Below are 19,599 nucleotides of genomic sequence, written 5' to 3'. Positions count from 1 at the left end.
ACGCTGGGCCGCACGTGCTCACACCAGTTGCAGCCTTAACTCAGGCAAGTCCAGCAGCTAACCTGAAGAGGCCGATGCCACAGCGGGTCTGCCAAGTCTCAGGCTCACAAGACCCAGTTGGCATCGGATGCTGAGAAGGTCAGGAGAGGGTTCAGGGCATCGTTTTTCAGGGCATGAGGACAAGTCAAAGAGATCTATCGAGCAACGTTCCATGAAAACTGCCCTGGATCCCTGTCTGTTCAATATGTAGGGGAACTGAGGGAACGTAAAAAGTAGCGTCACGTTTAGAAATCTTTCCAAAAGAATGAGCACGACATGTATTCCGGGATGTATACCTGAACTATTTTAATCATTCTGACAACTCAGAAAGAGCTCTTGTGGTACTAGAATGAGATCCACGAGTGAGAAATATGACATATGTTGTTTAGTGACATTAAAAGCATCCTCATCAAACATGTGAACAACATTTTGATGAACAACATCCAAAAAGCAACCAAGAAATAGAGGAGGACTTCGGGAGGCAGGCGTGTTCAACTTGACTTAACTTGCTGCCCCAGTGATGGAGAAGAAGCCAACGTGACACAAGGATACAGCAAACAGAATATTTAGAGTTTCAGGACAGAACACATTTTTTTAAATGAGTTGTTCATTCCTTTATAGGATACTCTGCTGTTGTCCTACACTTTTTAATGGATATAGAAAAAACGGTAGAAGAACATCATCATGAGAGTCGAAAAATTTAACATCTTTCACTTGTGGAAAAACCTTAAGCTCTGTTTGAATTTAAGGAGAAGGTTGGGTGACTTCATGACAGCCCTTAAGAAAATAAAACTTGTTGGGAAACTATTTCTGCCTTGATGTTTTTGTAAACATACAAGAACGAACACTGAGAAACTGTTCGGCTTAGATATGTCTTGGAAAGAAATAGTTGGGTACTATCAGCACAAGGGTAGACACCTCTTGAGAGTGGCTGCTGAGGGTGGCCCCATCGGTGGTGACTTTCAGAAGAGACCAGGGGGCCTTGTGTATCCTCGCGGCCTAGGCAACTGGAAGGCAGGGGCTCCTAAGATTCCATGACACCCCCCCACCTTCCAGTTCTGTTATTGCAACTCCAGACCGTTACCTGGCGCGCTGGCTCCTCCCTCCGTCACTCGTGTTGGAGTGTGAGCTAGAGGCAGTGCCTTTGGCTCTGAGCTCTGGCGTCTTGAACCTTGTTTTGGGGGTTACAGACTCTCAAGTGCTGTGGGGTGTTGATCACGTTGTTGCCAACAGTAAGTTAAGAATTCCTGACTCCTCACCCCTCAGTCCTCATTGAACCTATTTGCTTTCACTTGTTTTTAACCCATTCTGTGTTTGGGTCTCTTCTCCCCAGTCCCTGCCCTACCTCTTCTGCCCCACGTCACCATGGCAGTTTCTCTCGGCCCTGTGTCTGATCCGGGGGCCGAAATGACCCTCCTGGAAATCAACCAGGAGCTTCAGTCCCAGCTGGAACAAAGCAAACAGGACTTTCGAGACCTCAAACAGAAGTTCCTTGTCTCTGAGTCCACTGCCTACATCCTGGCCAACCAGCTGCAGAAATACAGTAAGTCCTACAGGGTCATGGTCAGCAGAGGGATGAGTGACCACCGTGTTCCCCTAAGAAACTAAAAACTCTCCAGACCTTTTCTTCTGTTCCCTGAGGCAAAACAAACTTCATTCTGACCACAGTCCAGGGAAGGTACAAGTGGGTATTTTACCCTCAGTTTGCTGAGCATGGACAAACCGAGGCCCAAAGAGTTGAGGGACTTTTCCAGATTGGCAGTGAGGTGTAGGGTGGGATTAGGTAAAATGCCAGTGACTGATTCCTGGTGCAGGCACAGCACTGCGTGTTTCCCTCTGGAGCAGGCTAACCTGTTTCTCCCAGCATCCTCCGTGTACGGAATCAGATCCTGCATCACTCTTGGCCTAAGTGTCCGGGACTAATGAGCTCCATCAGTTCAGGCTTCTCTGAGGTCCCACTGGCAAAGCTCTGTGCTCCTTACACTGGGGAGATGGGGTGATGGTACACACCGGGGGAAGCAGGTGATGTTCCCTGCTTTACAGGAGCCTGAAGATGAGTGTGCTCCTCGCTGACACTGTGGTATCCATGAGTGACGCCATCCAGACAGAGACGACCCTGCTGAGCGGGAAGCCGTGCTTCCTGAGCACAGGCTTTTCTTTCTGAGGCCAAGGAAGCCACTTTGCCTCTTGGGGTGAGGTAGAGGGTGTCTCTGGGGAAATGAGAGAATCCGTACCCCCTCTTCTGTGTCTCTCTGAGCTGGTGAACCTTTGGTGATGCAGGACTGCCAGCAGGTCCGGGTGACCTTGAGGGTCTGGGCTGTGAGACATGGCCCAAGTGAGAATGACGCTAAGTGGGGGTGGCCACCAGCCCCAGTAAAAACTCAAACCAGTGTCTGGGGCAGGCCCTTCCCTCCCACAGTCAGCCTCGCAATTGGAAGCTCAATCACTTGTTCTGTAAGAGGGGGCTGTGGTGACAGAAGGGATCGTGAGAACAGGGCCTCGTGCCAAACAGAGTGATTAGAAGGGATCTTGACGACTCTGAGTCTGGATGGGTGTTATTTTCCAATAAACCATCGTGGGAGTGGTTAACTTAAAATGACTGACGCAGAGAAAAGTAAACATTGAAACCTGCTATTTAAGAAAGTGAAGAGATGAGGTTTTGAGAAAGGACTAAGTTTTCCTTACAGCTTTTTTTTATAGGCATAACATAACTGTAGGAAACAAATTTTGAAGATGATGAAGAAGAAAGATGTCACCCAAGATCTTGTGGCGAGGTAACACAGTGCATTGGTGAAGACTGAGCTACTCTTCCTGGGCTCAGATCCAAGCTGTGGCTTTTTCTGAGCCTCACGGTTTCCTCCTCCGTTAGTATGGCGCTGTCATAGTGCCTACTTCTTTGAGCGGTTGCAATGAATCACATGAGTTATTTCTGTAAAGTTACTAGAACAGTTCTTGACACACCGGAAACACTATTTATTAGTTCTTTCTTGTACTACTTGGAATTGAAAACAACTTCTTCAACAGCCTGTGCCTATTTCCTTCAGGGACTGATGGTTATGCCTTGTATTTTTCAGAATTGCATTCATATACATTTATATTTCATCGTGAAGGTACTTGTCCTTGAAATTCTGAGCTCAGAGGGCCCAACAATCAGTAGGCCCAGGGGCCTTCCCGAGCACACAGGGATCGCCACTTCATGCCGCTGCTTAGTGTTTTACTCAAGAGGCTGCAAGTCTTGGTAAAGTGGCCCAGGACTCGGGGTCAGTCTCAGGGCATGTGAATTCTGAGCTTGCCAAATGTCAGCTAATCTTGTCTGGTCACTTTCTCTGCCTTGGAGCTTCTCTTTGCTCAGCTCTCAAATGAGGAGTGACCAAATGCCGTGTATTTGGGAGGCTGAGAAATAGAAGGTGGAAATCTCAGTGGAGAGCCTGGTGCTGGGGTTCTATCTGCCTCTGAGAGAAGAAGATGGAGCCTGCCTCCTCCCTTGCAGGCAGTGACCCCAGCAGCATGGCCAGCTTTCCACTGAGGCCGGCCTCTCTGTCTTTCCTCAGAGTCTGGAGCGTGCAAAGACATCATTGAATCGGTGCTGGGGGAGAAGCTGCAGTTCCAGGAGGGGAAGCCCACAGAGAAGTCAACGTTAGCGGAGAAGCTCAAGTAAGCGGGGCTCTGTGCTGGACGTCTGCTGGGAAGTTGTAGGCATCTCTGAAGGGGGCAAGGAGCAACTCTGGACCAGGAGAATGGCCCAAATTTTCATGGCAGCCACATGCATCCGAATTTGCATAACACCATTAGAGAACAATAATTGGTAAACTATGGACTCCAATTACTCAAAGGTTCCCTGAGTCTTTTTTTAAAATAAAACTTATTGAGGTGAAATTCACAGAACCTAAAGTTGGCTAAATTCGAGTGAACCATTCAGTGGCATTTAGGACATTCAGGATGTGGTGCAATCACTACCGCATTTACCTTTAATCACAATCACCTCCTGACTGACTACAGTTTGTCAGACTTTCTCTGAAAAAAAGCTGTCTTTCTAAAGGTTTTGAGAAACCTCCAGACTGTTTTCCACAGTGGCTGCACCAATTTATATTCCCAACAACAGTCTAGGAGGGTTTCTTTTTCTCCACCTCTATACGGAATCTAGAAAACAAACCAAACCAAACAAACAGACTCATAGACACAGGAAATAAACTGGTGATTACCAGAGGGAGGAGGGGTTGGGGGTGGGTGAAATGGGTGAAGGGGATTAAGAGGTACAACCTTCCAGTTACAAAATAAGTAAGTCATGGGGTTGGAATGTAGAGCACAGGGACGGTAGTCCACAATATTGGAACAACTTTGCATGGTGACAGTCTTACATCTATTTCGTTTACCCGTTCTCAAGAGTTATATTTACATCGTCCACAAAAACCTCATGAGACATTAAACAAAATCAGCTGTTATTCTAAGTTATTACTCTTGTTGACAAATTTTGTAACAGAGAACATGAGCTCATTTGACGAGTAAACCCAGGCTGTATGTCTGCATTATATCCACTGCCGATAACTCTGAGAACATGTCTATTTTAAATCAAACCAGCACACTTAAACAGGCTTTTATTTCCCAAAGTTCATTTTAGATCCTGTTAAATAGCTTTGTCTTTCAGGAGGTTCTGTATATTAATTAAAGACTGTGTTCCGTTCTAAGAGATTTTGAATCCTCTCTTTGAAGGGTGACCCCTCAGGTGGACTCATCTGAAGCAGAGGTTCCCCAGAGTGGCCATTATAATTCCAAATTATCTCAAAAGTTTGCCTATTTTCAGCTGTTTAGTTTCAGATCAGGCATTTTGGGGGAGTTGAAGTGGCAAATCTCAGTGAGAGAAGAGAAAGCAGCAGCAGGCTTGGCTTCTGCCCTGGCATGTTCAATTATTTAATGATTTTTCTCTTAAAGAGGCAGTAAAATATTTCTTATTTTCTTTAGAAGCATCAAAAGATTAAAATAGGCTTCCTGTTGTAGCTGGCTTGTTCCGATTGCATGTATCGGTTTGAGTAAACTGAAACTGCCTCATTTTGGCCATTGTAAAGTGAGATCTCCTCTACATGTTCGATTCGCAGAGCCTGAAGGGTGGGTTTATGAGCTCTTGCAATATCAGGCAAGGGACACGTTCCCCAGCGACACATAATGTTTATTCCCACTACAGAATCCATAATGCAATGCAGCAAAACAGATGTAATTGTTTTACAGAAGGTCTATTTACATACACCAACTTGGACAAACCTTTATCTTTATTTTTTCAACTCTTGTACCCCTAATTATAACTTATATTAGAATTTCACTCACAAGTTTTGGTATTACAGTGTTATGTAGGGAATGCATTCTCAGCTAGGCATAATATTTAATCCCAAAAAAGCATCCAGGCAAAGTTGACATAATCTCCTCATGTAATATTAGGGTAAACACTTTAATCTTTATACTTGTACCAACCTGAGCAGCCTAATTGTTGCCCCAAACAAGTGTTGATAGGTTTCTCGCTGTGATTTCTGCCTACTGACTTTTAAAATTTTTTTCAAACTGGAAGAAATAGAACAAGTTTGTCTGATATTCTTGAATGTTGGGGGCCAATCTGGGGTCCCTTTAGCCCATCCAACCTTAGGCAGTGTTTTAGTCAAAGCTTCATTTTGACTGTATTTGTGTCTGTTCTATTCACCCTGCTCTTTCTTTTTAATGACTAAAGATTGCCATCCTGTTGGAGTGAGTGAGTTCTGTCACTCTTCCCTTCTTCACTTCTCTTTGTTAACTTGATGTTTCCATTTGCATCTGTGAGACCACAAGAAGAAGCTGAGACCCCAAATTTGATTACGTTTTTGAGATTAGTCGTTGTATTTTCCTTTTAATTTGGTCTTTTCATAGGGACCAGTAAAACAGCTCTTTATGAAGAGAGCTCTCTAAAAGTTTTCTAACTTAAGGATCCATTGTTTGGCCATCTTCTCTCCAGAGTTTCAAGAATATTGTGGTCAAACAGTGTCACAAAAGAAAATCATCCCTTTCAGACATTGGCTTCTAACTATAATTAGACCATCTACTCAGAATTAACCCCAATGGGCTCTGCTTGGTGACAGACAGCATGTTTCCCATTCCGATACACAGCGACAGAGAGACACTCAGATCCAGACACAGAAATACCAGACACCAGTGAACCAATTCCCAGATGGAGGGTAGAAAGTCCTACAACTGTTCCCACTCCAAATGCGCGCCCAGACGGCCCCTCCGTGAATGGAAAGGACCCAAGTTGGCCCTTCCGTGAATGGAGGGTCCCCAAAAGAGGGGAAGGAAGTTCATGGGCATCTCTGAGGCAACTTACTCTATTTCAGAGTCCATCGACTTCCCAGAAGGAAGAAGCAGCAAACAAACCAATCTAGAATCTGTTTCCTCGCCATAAGAAAATGGGCCTAGGGTCAGTGGCTCCGAGGCAGATGGAAAGTACTGAGGGCAGTCCCTAGGGCAAATGACCGAGGTGGCTGCAGGACTGCTTCCCAGGAAATCCCAGTTGGCCTGGGGCCATGGACCCATGGGCAAGAGCCTTCTGGTTGGCTCATCAAATTTTACCACCTACAAACATCGGTTCTTTACCCGCCACACAAGAGGGGCCCAATAAAAACTGGAACACCAGGCTTAAGGCAAGGAGAGGGTTGTTATTTCGGGTGACATGAGCCAGGAGATGAGAGGGAGCCCTCACATTTGTCTCATTTCATCTCGTCTCACCGAAAGAGGGGACGTGAGTGTTTTTAAAGGTTTGTGAGGATTGTGGCTGCTTGTAGATGGTGGGGGGACTCAGTGGCCTTGCTGGTCGGAACTTTCCCACCAGCCTGCATTCGGCCTTGGGACACTGTTTGCAGGGGGGAGGAGGAGATGATAGGGAACCCAGGTGCTTTGTCTCCATGGTGGGTAGAGTATTCTGGAGCCAGGGAGTAAGCGGGGAAAGAGTGCTTTGGTTTTAGCCCCACATATGCTGGGTTTAATGGAGGGGAACTGATAGCAGGCTGGCAGCAGCAGGTCACCATACATGTGCCAGAATTCTGCTACAATAGCTCCTTGGGGATGTTCTCACACAAATCTCCATGAAAAATCTTATCATCTATGGTTCGACTCTTTGCATGTTTAAACGGTCTCTTCTGTGCCACCTTAGGAAATACGATGTCCTAATCCAAGATCAGGCTCGAGAGCTGGCCCAGTTACGGCAAACGATAGAGAAAGGCAGAGAAGTCTCTGTGCTCCTCAAGCAGCACCTCAGGAACCTTCTCACCCACGATGACCCTACCAACTTCCAGGGTCAGGGCTTTCAAGAACGACTGGCTGAGGGCCGCAGGCTGGTGAAGCGCCTTGCCCGAAAGCTCAGCCCAGGTAAGGCGGTCATAGGCCCTGACTGCACTGAGCTGCTCCAAGAGATTCCACTCACGAGGATTTTTTTTTTTTTAACCAGTCGTTCTGGTTTCCATGTCCCATTTGGGGCCATCACAGGAGCAGCACTGGCAGGGTGGGAACAGAGAGGAGAAATGCACTGGGTACAGGCCACAGTGGTCCAACTAGAGGTTTCTTTCCTGATGGACGGTGAATCACATTAATTGATTTTTGAGTGTTGAACCCCCTTTTCATAGCTGGAATCAATCTCACTTGGTTGTGGTGTATAATTCTTTGTATACTTTCTTGGATTCAATCTGTCAAATCTTGTTGATGATTTTTGCACCTATGTTCGTGAGACTTATTGGCCTGGAGTGTTCCTTTTTGTAACATCTTTGTCTGGTTTTTGTATTAGGAGAATGCTGACTTCATAGAATGTGTTAGGATGTATTCCCTCTGTTTCTATTTTCTGGAAGAGATGGTAGACAACTGGCCTAATTTCTTCCTTAAATATTTGATAGAATTCACCAGTGAATTTATCTGGGCCTGGTGCTTTCTGTTTGGGAAGATTCTTTTGTTGTTTCAATTTCTGTAGTAGATATAAGCCTATTCAGATGATCTGTTTCTCCTTGTGGGAATTCTGGTAGATTGTGTGTTTCAAGTAATGGATGCATTTCAAACTTCAGGGCACAGATTGGTTCCTAACATTCCTTGATTATCCATTTGATGTCCATGGGATCAGTAGTGCCAGTCCCTCTTTCACTTCTCATATGAGTAATCTGTATCTTCTGTCTTCTCATTCCTTCTCAGCATAGTGCCTGCCCTAGAGAATGTTCCATGTGAGCTTGAGAAGAATCTGTGTTCTTCCCTCGTTTGATGAAGAATTGTAGAAGTGTCGATTCTATCAAGTTGATTGATGGTGCTGTTTATTTCAACTCTATCCTTCCTGATTTTCTGCCTGCTGGATCTCTCTGTTTCTGACAGAGGGGTGTTGAAATCTCCAACTGTAATACCGGATTCATCTACTTCTCCTTGCAGCTCTCAGTTTTTGCCTCAGTTATTTTCGTGCTCTTCTCCTAGGTGCAGCTTAAAAACTGTTATGTCTTTGGAGAATGGACCCCGTTTTGTTACGTGACACCCCTCTTTATCCCTGATCATTTTCATTGGTCTGAAGTCTGCTTTGTCTGAAATTGTTTGAGCTACTGCAGCTTTGTTTTGATCAGTGATAGCGTGGTATATCTTTCTCCATCCTGTTTCTCTTATTCTATCTGTGCCTTTTTATTTAAAGTGGATATCTTATACACATCATCTAATTAAGTCTTATTTTTTCATCCGCTCTGACAGTCTATCTTTTAATTGGTGCATTTAGACCACTGACTTGGAAGGTTTTTGTTGATATACTTGGATTAACGTCTACCATATTAGTTACTGTTTTATATTCATTGTTCTCTTCCTGGTTTCTTTTTTTTGTCTTCCACTCTTTTTCCATCTTCTCTGGTTGTGAAAAAGAATTTTACGTGATTCCGTTTTTTCCTCCTCTCTTGGCATGTCAACTGTACTCTTATTTTTTCTTTCTTCTTTTTCAGTGGTTGCCCTGGAGTTTGCAATGTACATTTAAAAATCATCCAAGTGCTCTTTCAAAGAACAGTGTACTGTTTCATGGCTAACACAAGTGCCTAATAACACAGTATTCCCAATTCATTCCACCCATCTGTTAGAGCATTACTGTCATTCATTTCACTTATCCATAAGCTGCTTATCCAAATCCATTATTGCTACTATTGTTTTGAACAGTTATCAGTTAGATCAATCAAGAAAAAGACAAATAAATTATTGTATTTGAATTCATTGCTTCAAAATGCTCTTCCTTTCTTTGTGTAGATGCCAGTTTCTGACTTATATCATTTTCCTTTGTTCTGAGGAAGTTCTTTGAACATTTCTTGCAAGGCAGGCCTACTGGTGACAAATTCCTTCAATTCTTCTTTGTCTAGGAATGTTGTCTTTTTCTCTTGCTGATGAAGGATAATTTACTGGATACAGAATTCGAGGTGGGTGGGGTGTCTTCCTTATACTCCCTTCTCTTCTTGCTTGCATGGTTTCAGAGAAGTCTGATATACCTCTTATCCTTACTCTTCTCTGGGTAAGGTATTTTTCCCTCTGGCTTCATTTAGACTTTTCTTTTGTCTTTGATTTTCTGCATTTTGAATATGATATTCTTTCCTAGGTGTATACATTTTGGTATTTCCCTGGTTGCTATTCTCTGAGCTTCCTGGATCTGTGGTTCAATGTCTATAATTAATTTTAGGGGATGCTGGCCCCACGGCCAAGTGGTTAAGTTCACACGCTCCACTCGGCAGTGCAGGGTTTCACTGATTCAGATCCTGGATGCGTACATGGCGCTTCTCATTAAACCATAATGAGGCAGCATCCCATATGCCACAACTAAAAGAACCCAGAGTAGAATGTACAACTATGTACTGGGGGGATTTGGGGAGAAAAGGCAGAAAAAAAAAGAAGATTGGGAACAGTTGTTAGCTCAGGTGCCAATATTAAAAAAAAACAAAAAACCTTTGGGTGGCAAAAACTGAAAAAATTTTTAGGAAATTCTCAGTCATTATTGCTTCAAATGCTTCTTCTGTGCTCCTTCTGATAGTCACGTTACACATATTTACACCTCTTGTGATTGTTCCACAGTTCTTGGATCATCTCTTCCTTTTCATTCTTTTTCCTCTTTGCATTTCAGTTTTAGAAATTTCTCTCGATATTTCTCCAAGCTCACAGGTTCTTTGCTCAGCCGTGTCCAGTGTATTGTTGAACCTCTAAGGCACTCTCCATTTCTGTCCCAGTGTTTTTCATTTCTACCATCTCCTTTGGATTCTTTCTTAGAGTTCCCATCTTTCTACTTACCTTCCCCTTATGTTCCTGCATGCTGTCCACCTTTCCCTTTGGAGCCGTTAGCATGTTAATCACTGTCATTTTAAATTCCTGCTCTAGTAATTCCACCATGTCTGCCATATTGGAGCCTGGTTCTAATGCTTAGTTTCTTTCTTCAAACTGTGTTTTTTTTTGTCTCATAGTGTGTCTTTTAATGTTTTGTTAAAAGCCAAACATGATATACTGGGTAAAGGATTTGAGGTAAGTAGGCCTTAGTGTGAAGTTTTGTCTTTATCTGGCTAGGGGTTAGGCTGGGTTTCCTGTTTATTGGAGCTGTAGATGTCAGAGGCTTAAGTCTCCTCTGGAATTCTTGGTTTTGTGTTCTCAGCTCTCTTGAGTGTCCCTGGTGATTTCTGCTTAAATGAGGCCTGAGAACGTGCAGTTCTTTCAGTTGTATCCTTTCCGTTATATTCCCCTGTTATCATCTAGGATCCCTATGGATGTGCTGGTAAGGGGTGTGTGTGTGTGTGTGTGTGTGTGTGGAAACATTCTGTAGTCCTATGATCAGGGCTCAGTCTTTGAGTCAGCCTGGGTCCCTGGGCTGTGGCCTTCACAAGAGCTTCTCAGGGTTCACCTTCCAGGTGCCCTCGATGGAAAAGGAAGGCTAGAGGGGCTGGAGTTGGGCATTTCCTTTCCCCAAGGTCAGTTGGGTTGTGGTAAAATCCCAGTTGGTTAGGCTCTGGTCAAATAGTTTCTTTGAGAGCAGGCTTTGTCAAGAAAAACAAAATGCTCCGGATCTATCTAATAATAGCTACTTTCATCTCACTCTGCCAGAGGTGTAAGGAGATTTTTCTCTAGTCTTCACTGTGAGAAACTGATAGGGCTCCTGGACAGAAAACTCTCCAGAACTCTTGGGTTTCTCCCACGACTGGGCCCCCTGATGCTTTTAACTCAAACTTCTCCACACTGAGTCTCCAGCAATTAGTCAATTACATGCTAAGTTTTCCTCCTCTGGTCCTGGCTCCTGCCTAGGTTTCTGCTTCAATAGGTTGTAATTCTCTTTGTTTGCCTAGCCTGTTTGTATGTCCAGTTTGGGGGGCAGTGGTTTGCTCTCTGACCTTCATTCTCTGACGGATCGAAGAAGAGTGGTTGATTTTCAGTTTGTTCAGCTCCTTTCTTGTTGTGAGGACAGGAGTGATGACTTCCAAGATCCTTACTTGTGGGACCAGAAACTGGAAGTCTCTTTAGACGTCTTGAGGGGAGACTGAGAGCTTGTTTATGGTCTCCTTAGAGAAAGTTCCCACTGTGCCTGAGAGCCAGCTTTACGTCAAGACAAATGATACAGTTGTAGAAGTCCAGAGGGAATCTGGACAAGTACATGGTGATCTTGGGAACAAAAGACATGTCTAACATTTTTTCCAGTTTCACGTAGAGCATGCCATCAGGGAAACTGTGTCTGATGGATCATAAAAACAAAAAAGGGCATTCATTTAATACAAAGAAGAGACCTTTCAGTACGATTCTCTCAGCGTATCCTGAAATTGTAGTTGGGGATTTATGTCTTCATGACCAGACAGGCCATTGTGTTTACAATGGGTGGCATGGAACTCCTTAGTGCCTGCTGGACATTTCTGAATTTGGAATTTCTGAATTTTTCTGCAGAAAATCATGCAGAGGAGGAGAACAAAGAAGAAAAAGCATCAATGGACCCCAGGTAACAAGGAATGATCAGGGCCTGGAAGAGGATGGGTAAAATAAGAGGATGGTTCCCAAATAAAGACCGAGAGGCCAACACTAGCCACGGATTTCTAAGGCAAAAGTGACAGAAACTGCTGGTTGAATTATTCCATTCACTTAAGCGATCAGGAAATAGCCTTCTAAAAAGGTTGTCATTTGCTTTTGTGATACTTGTCATACTTACGTAAGGGAAATTAACCCGTCTCAGGGAATTTGTTGTAGTCACAGAATCCATCTGTTCTCTCCTCTGTGGCTAAACCTAAGATGAGATGGATATCTGCTTTCTGCATGGTGAACTTTAGCTTGTTGGCATGCATTTCATAGCAAGAAATGTAATTAGACCAAAACAATCATGTCCCGTCACAATATTGATAGAAAGAAGTCTAGAAGGCACAAGGTCTCTGGGCATGTACAATGTGTCAGGAACGTGCATTCCTTGGGTGGCAGTATGTAAAATTCAACACCATTTCTGCACGCGGTTGAGCCACTGTTCTGGTTCTCTGTGTCTGCTGAGTGCCATTGCTGTACCATCCAGGTAGAGTTGATTCTCCTTCCTCATTGAGTGCTATCTGGCCAGTTCACTGAGCGCCCACTCCCCTCTCTCCTGCCCTCAGGGGCAGCCAGACCATGCCCTCATCATAGGAGGATTGTTTTCTTTCTCTTTGAGGGGACTGTCCCTCACTTTCTGTGACCACTCTCTCTACCAGCAATCAGGACCACCTGGGACTCTGGCATCCGATCCTTCTTGGTTTCATCATATTCTTTTTCCCCTAGCCTGAGCACAGAGCTACAGGAAAAAGAGAGTGTGAATGAAGCCCTGAAGGGGTCAGTGGATGAAGGCCCTGTGACTTCTTCCAGTCACCAGTACCCGTCTGGTTCCCACGAGCCTCCCAGCACCAATGTTTTCTTGTCTGAGGAGCACGAAGACTTCTCTGCTCTGGTTGCAGCTACTGAGTACTCCCATCAACAGGAGAAGAAAGCTCCAACAGGTCTCCCAGGTAGTGTCCATATTCATGTTCCCCATGTCCCTGTCCAGGTCAAGATATGTCATCTCTTCAGTCTGGCCCTGGAGACGTAACTTGGTTTGAATCAGAATCTAGGACTCAGTTTTAAGCACACACATCAGGTGGGTCAGGTAGTTCGACACTCTTCCGAGTCCCAGGCCAAATCTCTGTCATCCCCGTTACCATGCCTGCTCCACTGCAAACAGCAGTCTCTGTCTCCTCTAAGTTGGTTTATCCTCAGTAGGGAGCCATCTAAGTGTCAAAAGATAAACACCTCTTGAATGTGTCTGGAAGTTTACCACCCAGGGCGTGGTGTGAACCCTGGCACCCTCCACCACTTGGAATAGCAAGAATCCTGTTCTCCAGGTGGCACCATAGATTCTTTCCTCTTTAGGAGTGATTAAATTCCATCCATCAGTCTAGTCTCGGTGTATAACTTCCTCCAAACCAACAGCAGCCAGCATACCTGATGGAGTAAGAGCTGAATCTTGCCACAGCCTTTCCAGAAAGCAACTAGATGAGCTCCTCATGACCTCGGGAAGAATATGTTGAACTCTTTGCCCAGGTTCAGGGAAGAGAACTTTGTTGTATTGATCTGCCAATTCAGAGACAGTCTGCCCTATGACTCAGGAAAGGAAGCCTGGTCCCTTTTCAGAAGACACAACCCGAGGCCTCCTGGAATATTCTGAGACTATCCTGTTCTCACGCTGAGAAGACTTATGTCCCTGTGTTGAAACAGGCCCCTGGGTTGGTAATGTGTCAAGAAGCAACTTTTTATGATGACTGGCCCTGTCCAAATTTATTTGCAGAAACTCAAAAAGATCAGAAGGATGAGGAAAGAGATGAGCCAACAGCCCCCAGGTAACTGATAATCCTGGTTGTGAAAGCAATGGTGACATCTGAAGATCTCAAATCCAGGGAGAATTAGAAAGTACCAGTAGACCTGTTTCATCCCATCACACTACCACGAATCACCCCTCTTAAGAATGCTGTCTGTTTCCTTGGGACTTGTCCTGTTAGTTTCCACTTGGTATTAATGTCTCAAGTTTAGGAACCTAGAATCAGCTTGACACAAGGCAAACTAACCAATCTTAGAGATTTCCTGCACTCAGGGAGACCACGCGTCCTCTCTTGTTTGGGGAAAACTAAGATAAGTTGCATAACTTCTGTCTGCACATTTGGCCTGTTTAACGGTGAGGATTTCATAGCACGACATACAGCTCGACAAAAATGTGTCTATGGTATTACAGTATTGACAGAAACAGGCCTAGAAGGCACGAGATGTCTGGGAGCCCACAATGCCCCAGGAGCCTTTACTCACTGGGCCTCTGTAAGAAAAGTGGCACGGAAGTTATGCTTTGGAGTTGCAGGAACTCCTGTGGTTCTCGTTGTGTGCTCTGTGTCATGACTGTGCCATAGAGGAGAGCTGAGTCTCCTTCCTCATTAACTCGTTATCTGGACGGGGCAGTGAGCACCTGCTGCCCTCCCTCCCCCCACCACGGCAGCCTCACTTAGTTGCAGTCAGAGAAGGACTGTTATCTTCTTCCTGTTTCAAGGGATGCCCTCTTTACCTTCTGTGACCTCTCCCTTAGTCTTCCAATCAGAACCAGTGGGGAAGTTGCGGTGTCCAGTCTTTCCTCGTTTAATATTCTGTTATCTTTGTGCCTCTGGGCTCAGCTGGGAGCTGCAGGAGGAGGAGGAAATGGATGATGCGTGTCAGGATTCTTTGGATGAAAAGTATTTGGCTCTTTCCAGTCACCATGACTTGTCTGACTCCTGCCACCCTCCCGACAGTCCCACCATCCCATCTGATGAGCATGAAATCTGCTCTCGTCTGGATGGAGCCCGTGAGTACTCTATTGGAAAGAGGACAAGCTCCGAATGGTCTCCCAGGTAGCCTCCATGTTCTTTGTGCTCACACCTCTGTCCAGGTACAGAAATGTCTCTTTGATGGCAGGCCTTGGAGACCCATCTTGGTTTCAATCAGAATCTAGGACTCAGTTTTAAGCACACACATCAGGTGGGTCAGGTAGTTCGACACTCTTCCGAGTCCCAGGCCAAATCTCTGTCATCCCCGTTACCATGCCTGCTCCACTGCAAACAGCAGTCTCTGTCTCCTCTAAGTTGGTTTATCCTCAGTAGGGAGCCATCTAAGTGTCAAAAGATAAACACCTCTTGAATGTGTCTGGAAGTTTACCACCCAGGGCGTGGTGTGAACCCTGGCACCCTCCACCACTTTGAATAGCAAGAATCCTGTTCTCCAGGTGGCACCATAGATTCTTTCCTCTTTAGGAGTGATTAAATTCCATCCATCAGTCTAGTCTCGGTGTATAACTTCCTCCAAACCAACAGCAGCCAGCATACCTGATGGAGTAAGAGCTGAATCTTGCCACAGCCTTTCCAGAAAGCAACTAGATGAGCTCCTCATGACCTCGGGAAGAATATGTTGAACTCTTTGCCCAGGTTCAGGGAAGAGAACTTTGTTGTATTGATCTGCCAATTCAGAGACAGTCTGCCCTATGACTCAGGAAAGGAAGCCTCGTCCCTTTTCAGAAGACACAACCCGAGGCCTCCTGGAATATTCTGAGACTATCCTGTTCTCACGCTGAGAAGACTTATGTCCCTGTGTTGAAACAGGCCCCTGGGTTGGTAATGTGTCAAGAAGCAACTTTTTATGATGACTGGCCCTGTCCAAATTTATTTGCAGAAACTCAAAAAGATCAGAAGGATGAGGACAGAGATGAGCCAACAGCCCCCAGGTAACTGATAATCCTGGTTGTGAAAGCAATGGTGACATCTGAAGATCTCAAATCCAGGGAGAATTAGAAAGTACCAGTAGACCTGTTTCATCCCATCACGCTACCACGAATCACCCCTCTTAAGAATGCTGTCTGTTTCCTTGGGACTTGTCCTGTTAGTTTCCACTTGGTATTAATGTCTCAAGTTTAGGAACCTAGAATCAGCTTGACACAAGGCAAACTAACCAATCTTAGAGATTTCCTGCACTCAGGGAGACCACGCGTCCTCTCTTGTTTGGGGAAAACTAAGATAAGTTGCATAACTTCTGTCTGCACATTTGGCCTGTTTAACGGTGAGGATTTCATAGCACGACATACAGCTCGACAAAAATGTGTCTATGGTATTACAGTATTGACAGAAACAGGCCTAGAAGGCACGAGATGTCTGGGAGCCCACAATGCCCCAGGAGCCTTTACTCACTGGGCCTCTGTAAGAAAAGTGGCACGGAAGTTATGCTTTGGAGTTGCAGGAACTCCTGTGGTTCTCGTTGTGTGCTCTGTGTCATGACTGCGCCATAGAGGAGAGCTGAGTCTCCTTCCTCATTAACTCGTTATCTGGACGGGGCAGTGAGCACCTGCTGCCCTCCCTCCCCCCACCACGGCAGCCTCACTTAGTTGCAGTCAGAGGAGGACTGTTATCTTCTTCCTGTTTCAAGGGATGCCCTCTTTACCTTCTGTGACCTCTCCCTTAGTCTTCCAATCAGAACCAGTGGGGAAGTTGCGGTGTCCAGTCTTTCCTCGTTTAATATTCTGTTATCTTTGTGCCTCTGGGCTCAGCTGGGAGCTGCAGGAGGAGGAGGAAATGGATGATGCGTGTCAGGATTCTTTGGATGAAAAGTATTTGGCTCTTTCCAGTCACCATGACTTGTCTGACTCCTGCCACCCTCCCGACAGTCCCACCATCCCATCTGATGAGCATGAAATCTGCTCTCGTCTGGATGGAGCCCGTGAGTACTCTATTGGAAAGAGGACAAGCTCCGAATGGTCTCCCAGGTAGCCTCCATGTTCTTTGTGCTCACACCTCTGTCCGGGTACACAAATGTCTCTTTGATGGCAGGCCTTGGAGACCCATCTTGGTTTCAATCAGAATCTAGGACTCAGTTTTAAGCACACACATCAGGTGGGTCAGGTAGTTCGACACTCTTCCGAGTCCCAGGCCAAATCTCTGTCATCCCCGTTACCATGCCTGCTCCACTGCAAACAGCAGTCTCTGTCTCCTCTAAGTTGGTTTATCCTCAGTAGGGAGCCATCTAAGTGTCAAAAGATAAACACCTCTTGAATGTGTCTGGAAGTTTACCACCCAGGGCGTGGTGTGAACCCTGGCACCCTCCACCACTTGGAATAGCAAGAATCCTGTTCTCCAGGTGGCACCATAGATTCTTTCCTCTTTAGGAGTGATTAAATTCCATCCATCAGTCTAGTCTCGGTGTATAACTTCCTCCAAACCAACAGCAGCCAGCATACCTGATGGAGTAAGAGCTGAATCTTGCCACAGCCTTTCCAGAAAGCAACTAGATGAGCTCCTCATGACCTCGGGAAGAATATGTTGAACTCTTTGCCCAGGTTCAGGGAAGAGAACTTTGTTGTATTGATCTGCCAATTCAGAGACAGTCTGCCCTATGACTCAGGAAAGGAAGCCTCGTCCCTTTTCAGAAGACACAACCCGAGGCCTCCTGGAATATTCTGAGACTATCCTGTTCTCACGCTGAGAAGACTTATGTCCCTGTGTTGAAACAGGCCCCTGGGTTGGTAATGTGTCAAGAAGCAACTTTTTATGATGACTGGCCCTGTCCAAATTTATTTGCAGAAACTCAAAAAGATCAGAAGGATGAGGACAGAGATGAGCCAACAGCCCCCAGGTAACTGATAATCCTGGTTGTGAAAGCAATGGTGACATCTGAAGATCTCAAATCCAGGGAGAATTAGAAAGTACCAGTAGACCTGTTTCATCCCATCACGCTACCACGAATCACCCCTCTTAAGAATGCTGTCTGTTTCCTTGGGACTTGTCCTGTTAGTTTCCACTTGGTATTAATGTCTCAAGTTTAGGAACCTAGAATCAGCTTGACACAAGGCAAACTAACCAATCTTAGAGATTTCCTGCACTCAGGGAGACCACGCGTCCTCTCTTGTTTGGGGAAAACTAAGATAAGTTGCATAACTTCTGTCTGCACATTTGGCCTGTTTAACGGTGAGGATTTCATAGCACGACATACAGCTCGACAAAAATGTGTCTATGGTATTACAGTATTGACAGAAACAGGCCTAGAAGGCACGAGATGTCTGGGAGCCCACAATGCCCCAGGAGCCTTTACTCACTGGGCCTCTGTAAGAAAAGTGGCACGGAAGTTATGCTTTGGAGTTGCAGGAACTCCTGTGGTTCTCGTTGTGTGCTCTGTGTCATGACTGCGCCATAGAGGAGAGCTGAGTCTCCTTCCTCATTAACTTGTTATCTGGACGGGGCAGTGAGCACCTGCTGCCCTCCCTCCCCCCACCACGGCAGCCTCACTTAGTTGCAGTCAGAGGAGGACTGTTATCTTCTTCCTGTTTCAAGGGATGCCCTCTTTACCTTCTGTGACCTCTCCCTTAGTCTTCCAATCAGAACCAGTGGGGAAGTTGCGGTGTCCAGTCTTTCCTCGTTTAATATTCTGTTATCTTTGTGCCTCTGGGCTCAGCTGGGAGCTGCAGGAGGAGGAGGAAATGGATGATGCGTGTCAGGATTCTTTGGATGAAAAGTATTTGGCTCTTTCCAGTCACCATGACTTGTCTGACTCCTGCCACCCTCCCGACAGTCCCACCATCCCATCTGATGAGCATGAAATCTGCTCTCGTCTGGATGGAGCCCGTGAGTACTCTATTGGAAAGAGGACAAGCTCCGAATGGTCTCCCAGGTAGCCTCCATGTTCTTTGTGCTCACACCTCTGTCCGGGTACACAAATGTCTCTTTGATGGCAGGCCTTGGAGACCCATCTTGGTTTCAATCAGAATCTAGGACTCAGTTTTAAGCACACACATCAGGTGGGTCAGGTAGTTCGACACTCTTCCGAGTCCCAGGCCAAATCTCTGTCATCCCCGTTACCATGCCTGCTCCACTGCAAACAGCAGTCTCTGTCTCCTCTAAGTTGGTTTACCCTCAGTAGGGAGCCATCTAAGTGTCAAAAGATAAACACCTCTTGAATGTGTCTGGAAGTTTACCACCCAGGGCGTGGTGTGAACCCTGGCACCCTCCACCACTTGGAATAGCAAGAATCCTGTTCTCCAGGTGGCACCATAGATTCTTTGCTCTTTAGGAGTGATTAAATTCCATCCATCAGTCTAGTCTCGGTGTATAACTTCCTCCAAACCAACAGCAGCCAGCATACCTGATGGAGTAAGAGCTGAATCTTGCCACAGCCTTTCCAGAAAGCAACTAGATGAGCTCCTCATGACCTCGGGAAGAATATGTTGAACTCTTTGCCCAGGTTCAGGGAAGAGAACTTTGTTGTATTGATCTGCCAATTCAGAGACAGTCTGCCCTATGACTCAGGAAAGGAAGCCTCGTCCCTTTTCAGAAGACACAACCCGAGGCCTCCTGGAATATTCTGAGACTATCCTGTTCTCACGCTGAGAAGACTTATGTCCCTGTGTTGAAACAGGCCCCTGGGTTGGTAATGTGTCAAGAAGCAACTTTTTATGATGACTGGCCCTGTCCAAATTTATTTGCAGAAACTCAAAAAGATCAGAAGGATGAGGACAGAGATGAGCCAACAGCCCCCAGGTAACTGATAATC

The 19,599-nt window shown here is 45.6% G+C and overlaps 1 protein-coding gene across 1 annotated transcript in view; it reads left to right on the top strand.

Moving 5' to 3' along the window:
• Positions 1 to 1,099: 1,099 nt before the first annotated feature.
• LOC103544891 (putative NBPF family member NBPF7) overlaps positions 1,100 to 19,599 on the top strand; it is a 34,213-nt gene continuing 15,713 nt past the window's right edge. Inside the window, exons 1-13 of the mRNA XM_070626985.1 lie at positions 1,100 to 1,271; positions 1,373 to 1,582; positions 3,591 to 3,693; positions 7,205 to 7,419; positions 11,953 to 12,004; positions 12,802 to 13,025; positions 13,841 to 13,892; positions 14,709 to 14,878; positions 15,739 to 15,790; positions 16,607 to 16,776; positions 17,637 to 17,688; positions 18,505 to 18,674; positions 19,535 to 19,586. Coding sequence (XP_070483086.1) covers positions 1,405 to 1,582; positions 3,591 to 3,693; positions 7,205 to 7,419; positions 11,953 to 12,004; positions 12,802 to 13,025; positions 13,841 to 13,892; positions 14,709 to 14,878; positions 15,739 to 15,790; positions 16,607 to 16,776; positions 17,637 to 17,688; positions 18,505 to 18,674; positions 19,535 to 19,586 — 1,490 coding nt within the window. The 5' untranslated portion in view covers positions 1,100 to 1,271; positions 1,373 to 1,404. The remainder of the gene's footprint in view (positions 1,272 to 1,372; positions 1,583 to 3,590; positions 3,694 to 7,204; positions 7,420 to 11,952; positions 12,005 to 12,801; positions 13,026 to 13,840; positions 13,893 to 14,708; positions 14,879 to 15,738; positions 15,791 to 16,606; positions 16,777 to 17,636; positions 17,689 to 18,504; positions 18,675 to 19,534; positions 19,587 to 19,599) is intronic.

Source organism: Equus przewalskii, chromosome 7 (assembly GCF_037783145.1).
Source record: "Equus przewalskii isolate Varuska chromosome 7, EquPr2, whole genome shotgun sequence".
NCBI classification, from domain to species: domain Eukaryota; kingdom Metazoa; phylum Chordata; class Mammalia; order Perissodactyla; family Equidae; genus Equus; species Equus przewalskii.
Note: the sequence above shows the minus strand (reverse complement) of the source record. Positions and strands in the feature narration are given on the sequence as shown.